Raw genomic sequence first — 17,117 nt, 5'->3', positions numbered from 1 at the left:
CATCGAAACACTGATGCTATGCAACCTCACCTAGGCTTTTCTTGCAACTCAGTAATACTTTTATTCACATTCTATGGCCAAATAGTGCTTTCCTCACAACAGCTGTTCTGAACTTTGTCCCTTTCCTTCCCTACTCCTCACTTGCCCTCTTTCTTGTTGAAAACATGGAGACTAGCCTATGTGAGTTCACTCCCCTGCAACTCAAAATTCCTCTGTTCCTTCATCCAATTTTCTGTTTTTTCTGTTCCCTGAAGAGCTGCCCCATGAGGACCTGGCCTCATGCATTATTCTCTTTTGGTCTTGCATCTTCAAATTTTTCCTCCACAGCTGGGCCTTACCCCCTGCCTACAAACACAGTCTAGTCTCTCTAATCACCTCTCCCCAAATCCTTCCCTCAACTTATTCTCTCACAAACTTCTCAAACATGTCGCCTTTTTACATCTACTGATTTCTCAGCTCTTTGTCTACAAGAACTTTAAGCATTTTTTAACATTAAATATTTCTTAATGCTTGTTCCATGATCTTCCCAATCAGTTAACACCTTACTGTTAACATAAAAATGAACAAATAGAAGTAATACATATATAAGATTAGAAAATGTTCTAGGAAGTATAAAAAGGTACATATACTATGCAAAAAGCAAGCTTGCCTTCTTCCAACTACCACTTCTCCAGAAGTAATCACTATTGATAGTATCTTATGTGCCCTTTAAGAAAAAAAAAAATATGTAAATGTCCTCCATTTGTTTTTATTTTCCTTTCTCTACCCTAAAGGTTCTATATTATACTTCCTTTACTATACTTTCCTTTAAGAAAATGTATGCTCTCTTGTCAATGACTTATCAGAACATAATACGCCTACTTCATTCCTTTTTTTGTTTTGTTTTTTTGAGACAGAGTTTTGCTCTTGTTGCCCAGAGTAGAGTGCAATGGCACGATCTTGGCTCACTGCAACCTCTGCCTCCCGGGTTCAAGTGATTCTCCTGCCTCAGCCTCTGGAGTAGCTGGAATTACAGGCATGTGCCACCACTCTCGGCTAATTTTGTATTTTTAGTAGAGACTGGGTTTCTCCATGTTGGTCAGGCTGGTCTCAAACTCCCAACCTCAGGTGATCTGCTAGCCTCGGTCTCCCAAAGTGCTGGGATTACAGGTGTGAGCCACTGCTCCTGGCCAGCTTCATTCCTTTTTAATTTGCCTAGTCCATACTCAGGCTGCATGATCATTTATTTAACTGCTCCCCTACTGCTACATCATTTGATTGTTTCCATACCCTGTAAAGTCTGTGTTTGCCCAAACCACGGTTCTCTTGAAGGTCGTTTGCAACTGCATCAACTGTAACGTTCTTCGTCTTATTCTTTACCACTGCTCTGCAGCAAAAGACAAGAATAGCAAACTTTCTTTTGGAAAAAAACTGCCCCTTAAATTTGATTCTCTTGAAGTTTGACCTGTTCTTTACTGATTGTTTAGTAACTACCCTTCATTCTCCTAGTTCTAAATAGGCAGGCTTTAAAGTTCAGTTCTTGGCCCTTTTTCCTTTCTCTGTTCTCATCTAATTGGATAATCACTCACATAGAGACATTCACATAGAGATCAAGATTTCCTTGATCCTGAACAGTCTCAGATTAACATCTCCTGCCTCATCTTCTCTCTGATGATCTGATGACATATTTCCTTCCTGCTCGCTGGGCAAAACCACCAGCATCTTGTGCTCACATCTCACATTTGTCATCTGATTTACAGATTCATCATCATCATTCATTCTTACCTCTTCAAATATGTTCTTCTCTTGAATTCTCCTATTTCTGGTAATGCCACCACCAGGGACATGGCTTGAGATCAAAGACTCATCTCTGAATCTGTCTCCATTCACTCCCTCCTCAAACCACTCACATATCTGAGTGATTGTGTCTCTAGTGCCTCTCCCGTCTCAATTTCCAAAGAAGACATCCCAGTGGACACCCACATGGGACAGTCCCCTCCACCTATACCCCCAGTCTTTGATTACTTGGAACCATTTTACCTGTGGATGACTTCCCAAACCCTGTTCTAGTATGGCCACCCCGACACCTTTCATGACTCTGCAGGATGGACTGGGTCCACTCCTGGTGGACTTCTTTCACTGCTCAAGACATTTCATGCTCTGCTCACACTACAGTTCAATGTCCACTTCTCATCTACACGAACCCTATTCTCTGGTCAAACCTGACTACTCATTTTTTCAAGTAGACCGTGTACTTTTGCAGACTTACTTTTGGCTCCAAATTTTTACCCTCAATGAGAGGCTCTCTCCTCCAATATCTGCTTCAATTCTAACCATCCTTACAAGGTTGGCAACAAAGGTCATCTATTTCATAAAATATTTTTGATAGTTCCCATTCAAACATGTTTACAGCTCCTTTTAGTAAGCTTGCCAGATTGAACAAATAAAAGTTTGACACACAGTTAACTCTAAATTTCAGATAAAAAATGAGTAGCTTTAGCACAGGTATTTTCCATGTAATATTTGGGGCATATTTATCCTAAACATTTATTTGATGTGTCTTTAAAATTTGAATGTAATGGAGGGTCCTGTATTGTATCTGGTAATTTCATCTTTGAACTATAAAAGAACTGTGCTTTTGCCCATCAGATGGGGAGACAAAATTGAAACAGAAGACAGGGTCAAAAAGAGCAGAATTTGAACTCCAGCTCTTGAGAAAACGACTTCACTCTATGTATTATTTTGAAAACTGAAGATATAAACTCTACAAATTTTTAGTTACTGAGAGGTAGAGAGATTCAGCTTTTAAATTCACATTTTTAATGAGCACCCAAGTTATTCTGGTGCTAAAGAACATACTATTAATAGTTTATCACTTACTTGTGTCTGTGCTTAGGTCCGAGGTATTTAATTAACAAAATCCCATCATGTCCATTAAGGGCAGAGTCAGCAAAATCATTGAAAATGGTAGTAAGAAAAGACATATACTTATGCTGGAATAAACATTAGATCATAAAAAATAGAAACTAGTAAAAAAATTACAAATATTGCACATATATATAGGTTGAATTGGTTCACAGTAGGAATGATTCTGAAGGATGAAGCAAGTCAAGCAATTTTCAGAAAGTGCTATATTTATGTAATTGAAAATAATCAGCAGGAGATGAGGAAAAATGGACAAAATAGGAAAAAACAAACAAACAAAAAAAACACAACAGTTTGAGAGAGTGGTTAGAGCATCAGCATCAATGCCAGTAGCCTAATGCTAGCTTAGGAGAGCCTAGAAATCTTTTGAGAACTGAAAGGTATGACCAAAGGCACAGATGGTTTTGTGGGTTCAAGATCCTAATTAAGTCTCCATAGCCTAAAAGGACATGCCAAGTTGCCAGTGCAGCCCCCACAGCCTCTGAGGAATTCTGTACCCGGTGAAGATCATAAAGAATATGGATCAACATGATCTCACTCTGAATGAACCTAGTGCATTCTGGGGAAAGGTGCAGAATGGGAATGTTCTTCAGTGAGAAGAGCACGCCTACTTTTCAGACTTTAAGGATGCATTCAAGCCATTGTTTGGTGGAAATGATTTCAAGATGCACACATTTTGGGCTTTAACCTAGTGTCTGGCACAGAGTAGATGATTATTACAAGTAGTTTCCTTACTTTTCTCAAATCACTTATCTTCTTTCTGCTTTGTGTTAAAATTGTAGGGAAGATACATTTCTTGTTTCACGGAGCCAAGATTATTTGTATATGACAATTGTACAATAAATGTCCTCTACATGAATGAATAAAATTGACTATACTGAAGGAAAATCTTGATTTTCTCTTTCTTTTTGAAATGGAGTCTAGCTCTATCATCCAGGCTGGAGTGCAGTGGTGTGATCCTGACTCACTGTAACCTCTGCCTCCCAGGTTCAAGCGATTCTTCTGCCTCAGCCTCCCGAGTAGCTGGGATGGCAGGCACCTGCTACCACACCCGGATAATTTTTGTACTTTTAGTAGAGACGGGGTTTCACCATATCGGCCAGGTTGGTCTCAAACTCCTGACCTCGTGATCCACCCACCTTGGCCTCCCAAAGTGCTAGTATTACAGGCATGGCCAATTTTCTTTTACTTTAACACTAAAAGGTCCAGTGAGAAATTAGCAGGAAGAACGAAAACCACAGCACAACAAATATGTATTGAATATCTACATGCTAGACTCTGTGGTAAATTCAACAGGTGTAATGATGAATAAAACTCTATACTGTATGTCAGATGGCAGGGACTATGTCTATCAGATAGGGAATCCAGACCAGAATAAAGGCAATGAAAATATAGAACAAAAATAGGGGACATTTTGATACCGAGGCAACTTACAAGAGCAACTAACTCAAACTTAGGGTGGGAAGGTGAAGGCCTTGCAGACCTGAAATCTAAGCTGAAAACCGAAGGAAGAATAAGTTAAGCAGGTTACGTGTTAGGCTGAGGGAAAGAGACTTAGTCAGAAGTAACAGAACACATAAGGGAAACTATAGGCCAAGATGGGCACCAGGCATTCAAACTGAGCGGCTTTGTTTTGCTGAGGAATACAGCAGTGGTGAGAGGGTAGGAAGGAAAATACCTAACGGTGGTTAAGAAAAGAAGCTGGGGCCCAGCGCGGTGGCTCATGCCTGTAATCCCAGTACTTTGGGAGGTCGAGGCAGGCGGATCACCTGAGGTCAGGAGTTTGAGATGGGCCTGGTCAATGTGGTGAAACTCTGTCTTTACTAAAAATACAAAAATTAGCCAGGCATGGTGGCAGGCACCTGTAATCTCAGCTACTTGGGAGGCTAAGGCAGGAGAATCACTTGAACCCAGGAGGCAGAAGTTGCCATGAGCCAAGATCGCACCACTGCACTTCAGCCCAAGTGACAAGGCAAGACTTGGTCTCAAAAAAAAAAATAAATAAATAAATAGAAAGCTGAGACCAGATCATATACATGATAAGTGCTCTAGACTTCCTCTTAAGAATAACACTGAGCTACTGGAGTATAATGTGATCAGGATTTGTTTTAGATAGATCTGATAAACTGATGCAGGACAAGGACAAGACTGGCTACAAAGAGGCAACTCTAGAAATCCTGGTATGGGAATGAAGATGGCCTGAACTTTTAGACTTCTGGACACCATTTTCCTTTCATTTGGTTTTTCTCTTACTCCTTGGGCTGTTACTTTTCTTTCTTCCTTGTAGTGACTCCTGACCTCCTCTACATGTAAATGTTAATGTGCGTCAGGATTCCATCCTCAGGTCTTTTCTCTTCTCTCTTCAACCATTATCTAGTGATCTCATCCAACCTAAGGGCTTTAAATATCATCCAGACACTGACAAGCCCTAAATTTATGGTACCAGCCCACACAGTTCTCTGACTTCTAGACTCTCTGGCCAATGTCAACTGTCTACTGAATCTCTCCATTTAGATGTTTAATAGGTATCTCAAACTTAGCATTTACAACACTGAACTCCTGATTCTCCCTCCAGTTTTGCTATGCCAAGTTTTCCTCATACCAGTAATGGCCAACTCCATTCTTCCAGTTGCATAGCCAAAATTTTGGAATTATCCATAATGTTTTTCTTTCTCTTGTACTCTACACCCAAAACATCAGAAAATCCTTTTGACTGCTGTCAAAAGACATCCAGAATGTGACCCATTTTTACAATTCCTCTTGCTACATAGCTGGCTCAAGCCACAATCATCTTAAAGTTAGATTAAGATCCTAGGTATTGTAACAGATTATTGTTACAATAGGTCATTGTGACAGATCTCCTTGCTTCTGCCCTGGTTCCTTATAGGTTTACACTCAACATAACAGTTAAGAGTTTATCCTTGAATATATTAGGTCATGTCACTCTGAATAAAAACCCTGAATGGTTTCCCAACTTCCTCAGAGTGAAAGTCAAATTCCTTATAGTAGCCTATAACAAACTCAAACTATAACAAAACAAAGTCTTCTTCCCTCATCTCGCTTCTCTGACCTTAGCTATTACTATTCTCCACTTCTCATTCTGTTGCCGACATCCTGGTCTCCTTGCTGGCCCTTAGAGACTCCAACCAAACTCCCACCTCATAGCATTTGTGTCCTGCTGTTTCCTTTGCCTTGACTGCTCATACCACATGTGCCAGAGTGTTTGTTTCCTTGTTTTTCTCCCCTCAGGTCTATTATCAAACATTTTTTATTTTATTTTGTTTTGTTTTATTTTTGAGACAGAGTCTTGCTCTGTCGCCCAAGCTGGACTGCAGTGGCACAATCTCAGCTCACTGCAACCTCCACCTCCCAGGTTCAAGTGATTCTCTTGCCTCAGCCTCCTGAGTAGTTGGGATTACAGGTGCACGCCATCACACCTGGCTAAATTTTGTATTTTGAGTAGAGATGAGGTTTCATCACATTGACCAGGCTGGTCTCCAACTCCTCACCTCAAGTGACCTACCTGTCGAAGTCTCCCAAAATGCTGGGATTACAGGAATGAATCACCACGTCCGGCTACATAACTTGATTATAGAAACCCCTGAACACTCTACATCAAAAAGCATCACTCACTCTAACCCTGTCAGTGCCCCCCACCCTGCTCTGCTTCTCTTCATAACACTTACCACCACTCAGCACTATGCATTTTCTGGTTTGTTTATTCCTGTCTTTCCTCACTAACATGTGAGCTTGATAGAAGGAGAAACTGTATGTGTTTTGCTCAGTGTTGATTCTCCAACACCCAGAACACCTCCTAGTACAAGGTCAGCACATAGTAAGTTGCTGAAGGAAGGAAGGGATAGGTTTGAGCAGAGTGGAGATGGAGATCAGCGGATGAACTTGAGATCTAGTAGGTGGCAGAAGAGTCAGATTGTGATGAATTTTTGGGTACTGAGCAGGAAAAGGGAGGTGAAGGAAATAAGAGGACTCTAGGAGGCTCTCCAAGTTTCTGCCCTATACACAGAGTTGATGGTATACTGTTCCCTGAAATAGAGAAGATGGGAAAAGGATTTGATTAAGGACAGGGACAGAAAAGGATAATTTCAACTTTGAGGAAGTTGAGATTAAGGTTATTAGGACATATTCAACTGAAGATATCCTAGAGGTAGCTGGCTCTGGAACCATTAACTGAGTTTGTGTTGAGCACTCATCTCTGTTAGGTACAAAACTGCATGGAAAGGAGATGAAGAGAGACTGCATAGTGTGGAGTTATCTTCCAGGGAAAAGCTAAATCCTTTTCACCCCTTCAGGTGAATTTACCAAACCAGCTGCTACTCAGAAGCTCACAGCCTTTCAGAAAAAGGCATTCTCTAAGACTCCAAAGAGTCTTATTGTCTCAACGCAACCATTATTCAGTTTGACTCTGGGGGTGCGTGTTTGCCATTCAGAACCTACCATATTTTACTGCACCTCCTGACATTGTTACACAACATTTATTGAAAGCACATTTGATGGTAATGAAGTTTCTATTAACTATGATTAAATCTCATAAAGCACCTGAAGATAATTTAAGATGTGCAGAAGCAGAAAATGAAACATTCGGTTTAGTACATTAGGAAACGTAATTGATTAAATTATCTCATTTACAATAAGTGCTTTCATGAGCTATGCAGTGCACATATTTTCCCCAGTTTGTCATTATGATTTGCCAACAGATATCTTAAGACTCCACTTTCTTTTTACACCTCCCTGCAACTCTGAGCTTGTGCCTCTGCCTGTCTGCTCATGGAGCACTCTGTGCAGAGCTCTGAGTGATATTTCCTATCTGCCAGGCCTTATGGAAGATCATGTGTATGGCTATATATAGGCACAGGTTGTTTCTCAATTAGCTTCATAATTGACTTTGATTTTGCATCAGTGATGATTCATGTAGTCTCACACTAAGCCTCTCTTTCACTGAACAACTGCAGCCTGAATTTCTATAATGCACTCCTAACCATGCAGCTTACAGAACCCTGATCAGATTCCTCTGGGAGCCTTTTGCAATCACATTGATTCTCTAAGGTCTTATTTTTAGAGAAATCACAAATTAAAATAGTTTAAGCGATTCTATTGCAGTATCCAGCAATTAAGCATGGTGCTCAGGAGCGAGAACCCCAAGCAAAAACTAATTCTGAAGTCCCTAAGGACTAGAAATAGCTTCTGTGGGGTTTATGGCTGGAAGTACAGATGTAACCAAATTAGAATGGCACAAGACTCACAAACTAAGCGTGAAATTAATTTTAAAAACACATACATGCATTTCTAAGTAACTCTCACATTGACCACCCCATGGATACCTATGATCTTTTTTGTGCTATACAACAGAATCAGTGGACAGCATGCACCATGTGGCCGGGAGGAAGGTAACAGTCCACTTACTCCACCTGTCATCCTGAGGGTCCTGACACAAGCACAGGGCAAATATTCAGTGATCTGTTTCTTTCTCTTTCCCTCAATTCCCATACACGTGAACACACATATACACAGCCAGGTGCCCCCAAACTCAGTCTTCCCATAAATTCAAAATCAAACATACATGATATCAGAGGACCAATACTTAAGTAGTAATGATTTTTTTTAATGGGCAGCAGACAGCAGGGAAATAAGTGTAAATGTTTATTTTTGCTGTTTTCCCAAATTCTCAGACTTTGTAAGTAATGATATCTTTTTATCTCCAGTCTTCCTGAAGCCACATAAGGAAATAGGAAAAGAATGGCTTTACTGGATTTTTCCCTCATGTCTTGTGACCCCTGTCCCAAGGTACCTATTTCTGTCTATCCTCACAGGGTCTTAATTCTCTCAAAGAAGTTAGCTCATAATAGCTATCAACTCTTCCAAGCTCTTTGAATTTTAATACCCTGGGATTTAAAAGATCAAAAGTCATTCAGTTGCTACTAGAATGAGAGATGCTAGACAGGGACATCTTTCACAAGCTTTACAAACCAAACCAGCCAGGCAGTTGTCTAATCTCCTATTAATGACAGCTGTATTAATGTTGCCCCAGTATCTTGAAGTTTCCCTAGCTTCCTTTACATATTTTTGATGTATGAGAATGACTTGGGGAACATATTAACACATAGATTCTCAGGAGCTCCTCAACCAGGAATTCAAATTTATTTGTTCTGTTCTGAGGTGGTGCATATTTAATTTAACAAGCTCCGGCCACACTCTGAGATTCTGATGTATGTGGATTCTGATCTACGTTTTGAGAAACATTTTTCTAAGACTATGGTTCTCAGCCCCACCTGCACCTTGGAGTCACCTGAGGAGTTTTGAAAAATAGAGATTCCTGGATCCTGAAAACTCTCCACCTTAAATTCTGATAGCCTTGATACAGCCTGGAAACTGGGAATTTTAAAAGGTGTCCAGGTGATACTAAAGAGCATAAGGTCAAATGCCATACTGCTAGCCATTCCAGCCATCTCCTCTCTCCAACTCTACAGGAAGCATAAAGTGAAGACAATTCAAAGGCTCTCCCATAAGCAAGCCTGGGTACAAGGAGCCTAAGCCAGTACCAACACCCCAGTCCTCAGCTCGTAATTATTTCACCATGGAGTTCTGGGTCCTAATCTGCCCAGCTGCCATGGATTCCACAGGAGGTAAGATGCTAGGTGGAGAGACTTGTAGTCAGGCTTTTGCCTGCTCTCCCAAGGCTGCTCTCAAGAAAGCATGTACTGACAAATATTTATTAATTTTAATGTGATAAATCTCTTCAGAAATAAGAATCCTAGATGACATTTGCAGAGAAATGGACTTATAGGCAGAAAGAATCAAGAGGAGAGATTTACTTTTACTTGGAGGGAGGAGAGGGGTGTGCATATTTCTTTTGGATTTAAACCTCTGATATGTGACTCTGAACTCAATGAGGAGAGGCCTTGAAAGCCCTGGATCTTTCACAGGAACTTCAATTCTGCTGAGCTCCTAAACAAATACAACAGCAAGGCAGCAAATGTGAAAATAAATTATATTCACAAGAGGAAAAATAACTTACTTTGGGGTTTTATTTCATGAAGAGGTTTTTTATCTAAAAGAAAGAAAGAGAAAAAGAAAGTTGCATTTAATAAATTTACATGGAGCAGATATATTTCCTGTATCACTTTATATCTACCTCTATAAATAAAACATTTTCTCCATTTTTACGGACAACAGGAATGGCATTGTCCATAGTTTTCTTTTCCATTCTATTTTTTAAAATTTTTTCTCTTTTGAAAACTAAAAAAATAATTGTAGAATGATTATCACTTCATCATATCAAAATTTATTTTGTTGTGGGTTTACTAGCATTTCTCTGTGTTGCGTTTACTAGATTCTTATCAAGATGAGAAGAGCAGTGAGCTTTCAGCCTGTCGCTCTATTATATACAGCCAGAAGCCTGCTCAGGTAAGGGATGCGGTTTCACTCTAGATGACAGAAAAATGAACCAGCGAATAAATATTTAAAGGGATCCTGCCTTGGTATGCAGTGATCACAGCCTGGATAAAAAGTCCCCAACTCTGCCTGTTTATCCATTCTTATCAAGTATGGGTATGGCACAGTGAACATGTTAGTTTTGTTTTTACAAAACTACTCTTTTTTTTTGTTTCACATCTCCATTATCTGCTAAAATCTGTTCCATCTCTCTCAATGGAAAAGTTGTCATTTTATAATAACAGTATTTAGCAGTACACCCATCAGATAAGGTGGATTAAGAGAAAGGCATTTAGCATGGCCACAGGAGTCAGAACTCAGCTAAGGAATTTTCTCAATGCCCCCAGTGTCCCCCATCCATTGTCTCCTGTCCTGAGACTGGGCCTCTGTGGCTTATTTTGTGTCACACCACTATCCCTCTTCTCCCCATTCCCCCTGCCCTGGTCCATCTCAGGCTCACACAACTCCTCCACAATGCAGGAACCCAAGGTGACTACCCTTCAGAGGCTATGCCAAGATTCTAGAAGATCTGCATGGTGCTTCCTCCTTCTCATTAGTCCTTTCTTAGGGTTTAGATGAGGCATTGTCTGACTACAGGGATCCAGGCTGTTGTTAATCATTCACAGAATCACACAATGGTAGGGGAACCCTATGCAGTCCCCTTCTCTGTTTGCCCGAAGGCGAGCTACGTGGGGTGAAACTGTCATTTTGGATTATGTTTTTAACTGAAGCAAATCTGGTACAGTACACATTTGAGAATTTAAATATTATCTGACTGACTGCACCATCACCCTTCCCAGGCAGATCAACACAGCTCTATTCTGAGTTCTCCATAGAGTCTGTCTCACCCTAACTCACTCCTGCATTTAACATGGTTTCTACAGAATGCTCTTGCATCACACCAATGCAGTGTGCTATAAATGCAGCTCTAGTGTGTTTTGCCTTCTGATTGGTTGTGGAAGTAACTTTCACAAGGTGTGTGTAAATCACACTCTTGCAAATGGACCACTATTTTTTAAAATAGAAAGGCAAAGTGAGATGGTAAAGAGTAATTTCTGGCAAATCTTTCTTCAAAAAGAAAAATCCTTATAAAAGATAATAATTTGTTGATGTTCATAAGATCATAGTCAGATTTTTTTTTACATAGTCAGGTTTCTTAAAACAGAGAACACTTGCATTTCCCTTACTGAACAGATGTGACGGTACTAATTTTCCTGAGAGCAGGTGGTCCCTACTGAAGTCCAGATGCTAATGCATTCAAGAATCAGAATAAAATGACTTTGGTGGTTTTAAGCTAACCTCAGTTTTTGCTTATTGCACGGTATCTGAAAGCATTTGGCATGGGGCACAGCGAGGCTGGCAGGCCAAGGCTGAGATGTCTGAAAGTGATACATTGCTACAACTACACAAGGAGACATGTAGAACATCTGTTTAGAACTCTGACTGAGCTTAACAGTATTTTCTTCCTTCTAAACCACAGGAACTAAGATTACGCTGGGTGGCAAAATGAAACTCCATTAAAAATACGTGAGATATATAACTGTGCTCCAGAAAAATAAATCTAATACAGCCAGGCTATGAAAAAATGGGAGTAGTAGAGTTCTATCAGGTATAGCTCTGAAAGAATGAATGAACGAATGTAGCTGAAAAACCCAGGCCCATGGACTTGAGACAGGGAAATCAGGCAACAAGAGCACACAGGTATGAGTGCGGCACTTCCCCCTCTCACCTAGCTCTACAGCCACTTTTATTGGCATTGTGGCTTTAGTAGACCAGGATCAGAACTGGATTTAAACCTTCAGTTGTCTGCATTCTGTGTGACCTCAGTATTCTCACAGTAAAATGGGAATAAAAATTCCCATTAAAGTTTGCCACTGATGATTCAGCAGGATAACTGGAAATCCATGCAGCATACAGCTAGCACGTTTGGCATCAATAAACGTAACAATCGACAGCTAATGACACAATTTCAACCTGTTATGATTATCATGATCATCATCAGTAAAAAAAAAAAAAAAAAAAATGCCTATTTGTGCTGCTGCTAAGAGGGAAGTCACAACTCCAAATCAGAAATTCTAGTGGATTTTGGGGATTCCTGAATGCACGTTAAAACTTGTATCTACTTCTGGCCTCTGCTATTATGAGACCAACGTAAATCAAAACTTCAGTTTCCTGATATGTAAAAAATTAGGGCAGGGCCAGAATGCAGGCTCCCTTGCCTTCACCCACTGTAAATCTGCAGACCAGCAACCAAAGACATTATACAGAGTAAAAATTATTCAAACGGCCACTTCTCTACAGTGGGACTTGTTATGCTAGGGTCCAGCATGTCTTGTGCATCAGCGTGTATCCTCCTATGGAAATGGCTGGAAATCGCTGGTGCCCAAGAGGGTTTTAGTCCCCTGGCATCAGCATCAAAATTGGATTCTGCTATGTTTTGTGAAATAATGGTACCTTGACAGGAATCTGCTAACATAGAGCATTTTCCCAAAAAGAAATACCTGTTTGAGATTGTTCTACAATGAGTACAAGAGAGGGCTACCCACTGACTTCACTAACTTTGCAAGAAGTACCCACTCTATGATCTTTTATTCTGTTTGCATAATTATTTTCTCACAAGGCTCAGGGCCATGGAACAACTTGGCCTTGATCAACTACATTCTCTCTGCTTTAATTTTACCTCTCTCCAAAGGCCAAGTTCAAATGACCATTAGTAAATTAATCCATTAGAGCCGTGGTTCTTGGTGGTAGTGTTGGCTTAGTGGTGTTGGCTGCATATTAGAATCACCTAGGGAGCTTTTTAAACAAATACTCATAGCTGGGCCCCACTCCAAGAGATCTCGATTATTTGAGGTTTGGGTTTTTGTGATCACGATCACCTTCGGGCAACACATCTGGGATCTGCGTGGTCAATTTTAGTTAGTCTCTGCCTCCCTAAGAGGTCTTGAGGTAGCTATGGTAAATAAATGGTCCCAGAAGGGTCTCTCCTATATCTTGCAGGTGAGAGATGTTGCAATTTTGAGCCAATGGAAGCTGAGCTGTAGTTTAGGAGAAAATCATAGCAGTTTTCCCAGGGTCTAAAATATACTGATTGGTACCTTCTGAGTAAATTGGAAATTGATGATAAATTATTATAACTCAGTCTTATAATCTTTTTGTGTATTTATAAGTTAAAAATGCAAACATTTTTAAGTGTTTTAAATTGTCACATTTTATTTCACTTTTTTCATTTATTTCATTTTTATACTCACTTGTTACTTAGTTGTGCATCCAAAATAATATATATATAAATAATATATGTGTGTGTGTGTGTGTATATATATATAGATAGATAATCACAAAGTGAAGAAAGCATAATTCCAGCACCAAGGGATAACCACTGTTAAGTTATATATACAAGCCTAGGTCTTTATCCCCTATGATTTTATAGATATGAAACTATATAAAATTGCCAGTGATTTATCATTGTTACCTATACAAATGCAGAATTGTCTTTTATGTATTGTTCTGCAATCTGCTTTTGTCACTTAGTACTGTAAGGCAGCTATTGTTTTGTGTTTGCCTGTGTATGTATGAGGGGGGAGGTATATATCTATATGATGGAGAAAGAGAACAATCTACCTTTTATTTTTGGTGATGATTCATTTCTTTTTCTCCTTTAATTTCTTGCTTCCTTTTTTATATTCCATGCTCCTGAACCATTTCCATGGTATCCATTGTTCTTAGCAGCTATTTATAACATCATCCCTACACATCCAGCCTCTACTAGAGAACAAATGTGGTCAGCTGCATGCAGCCCACCTCTCTGGGACTACAGACAGCAGGCCCTGGGGGGAGATGGCACATGTGGACAGAAGGGTTCATCTCCAACCATAGAGTGAGGGCTGCAGACAGAGGGCTGCTCCTCAAAAGCTGTAGCTGGTGATTACTTGGAATCTGCTCCCAATGGTTTTGAATACTGCATAGATATGTTTGATTCCGGGGCCTATGTCATTTTTAAGATTCAGTTAGTAGTGTTGCTTAAATGTAGACTAAACACCCAATGGGGCAGCAACTCCCTTCCCAGCAGCAATTCAAATACATCATTACAGTCAATGTTTACCATTCTTTCATTTCACTAGATTAGTCATATCCCGTATTTTTACCTCTAAAGACCACTTTAATTATTTTGTTTGTCATAAATCATATGCTTTGAAACCTTTTCCACCCCCAAACAGGTATGTGTTAACTGTTTTGTATTTGAATTTACCGTTCACATTCTTTGTAATCTTAAATGATTTAAGAGTTGATTCTGAAGTCTGTGGAATAGTCTGCCTTCTTTCTCTATTCTCTGGCTTATTTCCTTATTTGTTGCAGTAATTCTCTAGTATTAGCGTGAAAGAATCTGCCATGACTCCACATTGCCTCCGAGTCATGGTCAGCTGCTCTGCCTGCCTTTGTGGTCTTGCATTACTGGTCCCACCATGCCAGATATGAATTGGTTTCTGGAGCACCTCAGTACAAATCCATGTACTAGTCTGATATATCTATTAACTCTCTCCAAGGTCAACTCAAAGCTTTAGTCCAGGCTGTTGCCTCACCTTGGGAAGCCCTTCTCTCTTCAAGGCTCTCACAGAAAAGTTTCCTGACTCCATGGCACTGATGGATTTCTGATTATTTCCTGAAATCTCTGGTGATTACTCCATTTGCAGGGATTGCTTCCCTCTCTCGACAGTTTGTCTAACTTATAGTCACTAAAACACAATGTATTCTTTTCCAAAAAGTAATAACATCACAAATGTTCATTTGATATATTTTATACTTTAAAAATCGCTGTCAGTTATGGGTCTCTAACATGTAAATCATATTTAAATGCTTACGTGTATGACACTGCAACCACAGAGTCACAGCAAGAAAAAGATGGAGGGAATGAAATTAAGAGCTATTTGCTTGATTATTTGCTGACTGGTGGAAAAGAGATTGAGGTTATTGATTATCAGTGTATTGCATGTATTCATGCTTTCCCTCTCCCCCCGCCATAACTAGAAATAATTAAGAGCTGGTGTTATGCCCTCTGAATGCTATCCAAGGCTGCAGGAAATCCCAGGGCCTGGCAGATAGGCCTTGTATTAGCAGTGAAGGATAATTAGACAAACATGAGGTCTGCTTTGCATTGGCAACAACACTATGCTGGAATATGTCAGGGAGACAATGACAAGTGGGGATTCTGTTCTCCTCCGAGTGTTCAAAGTTCATGTAGGTTGTAGAACATGCAGGAAAACAACCTCCAGCTCTTGTATACGTCCTAAAACTATTTCAGTGATTAAAAATGCAGAAATAGTAAAAGAGATTAAAATATAAACCATCTCTAGATTTGACTCTTTTTAGTTTCCTTATTGCATTTTTCGTTTCAGTTCATTTTTAAAGATCTTGGTCAGCAGTGACCCTTCAGAGACCATATTTATCCCACTCAGTACTGGGTTAGTTCAGTTCTTGCTTTCTCACTCCAACTGTACTCCCCCCAGCTTCCCAGCCTGTATAGACATCACAAGATCTATTACCCCTTTTAAAATGCAATCTGAGCATCCTCATGGAGGACAAGCACAGAGAATAGGAAATTTTTAGAGATTCTTCCTGGAGTTTTCCAATTGGTGATGTCGGTGAGAGAAATCACTGGTTTCCCCAGAGAAATCTGAGAATTAGTGGAATTCCATGGCTGAATGGCAAAAACATCCACCTAAATAACAACTTCTTTGAGTTGAGATGCACATTAGTAAATGAGAAACAGTTCTATTGAGATCTTCTAACTATGCATTGTTCAAGATCCCATCATGTTAATTAGATGAAGTCAGAAGGGTACCAAAACAGACGGCTCAAGGATGTCACTTCTGATGACAATGACCTTCCTGAATTGCCCTTAGTCAAAGCACATAATTAGTGTGCATTCAGGAGATGTAGTCTTCCCCCTTTTTTCTTTCAAACTGGGGGCCTGGACAAATAAGTATCCTTAATGACCGTGCTTACAGGTGGCATTTACATATTTTTGAGCTCAATCATTGAAACATCTAGATTGATACCAACTTCATTGTGATGTCTATCCCTTCCTACTGATTCCATGTGTGTTAGTTTTGGTGATGAATATGCAGAGTAAAATATGCTCTTGGGCCACTGCAAACACTTTTAAGCCCATATCTATAAGACTTTCTTATCAGTAATTAGCCTTTGTGATAAAATGCAATGCTTCCAACTCTGCTCCAAGGGAAGATGCATAATAAAGTCCTTTTTCTAACCTATGAATTCTTTTGCTTTGATTCCTTACCTTCCAGTCACAATAGAAATATATACTATATGTATTCAAAATGGAACAAAAAGTCCAGATTCTATAATTCAAGCTTAAGATAATCATGTATTGGTTAATGTCATGATAATCACTGACTTTGAGGCAAGAGTGATATTCAAATATTGAAAAATCATTTAAAAATATCTTATCAAAATGAAATTAATATATTGAAGAGATATCCACTTTCCCATGTCTATTGCCACGTGATTTACAATAGCAAAGATATGAAAACAACCTAAATTCCTGTTGACAAATGAATGCATGAAGAAAATGTAGTATATACAAACAATGAAGTATTATTCGCCCTTAAAAGAGAAGGACATCCTGCCACTTTCAATAACATAGATGAACTTGGAGAATATACTAAGTAAAGCAAGCCAGATGCAGAAAGATAAATCTGTTTGATCTCACTTATATGAGAAATTTAAAAATACCAAATTCATAG

The 17,117-nt window shown here is 39.6% G+C and overlaps 1 protein-coding gene across 7 annotated transcripts in view; it reads right to left on the bottom strand.

Annotated features, from left to right (window-relative positions):
• Window positions 1-17,117, bottom strand: part of UNC5D (unc-5 netrin receptor D) — a 576,267-nt gene that overhangs the window by 85,864 nt on the left and 473,286 nt on the right. For 5 of the 7 annotated variants that reach the window (XM_009212864.4, XM_009212868.4, XM_009212870.4 and 2 more), the window contains one exon: window positions 9,938-9,970. The exons of the other annotated variants lie outside the window; for them this stretch is intronic. In XM_009212864.4, coding sequence (XP_009211128.2) covers window positions 9,938-9,970 — 33 coding nt within the window. The remainder of the gene's footprint in view (window positions 1-9,937; window positions 9,971-17,117) is intronic. 7 annotated transcript variants of the gene reach the window in all.

The sequence above is a fragment of the Papio anubis genome, chromosome 8 (assembly GCF_008728515.1).
Source record: "Papio anubis isolate 15944 chromosome 8, Panubis1.0, whole genome shotgun sequence".
Classification (NCBI taxonomy): domain Eukaryota; kingdom Metazoa; phylum Chordata; class Mammalia; order Primates; family Cercopithecidae; genus Papio; species Papio anubis.
Note: the sequence above shows the minus strand (reverse complement) of the source record. Positions and strands in the feature narration are given on the sequence as shown.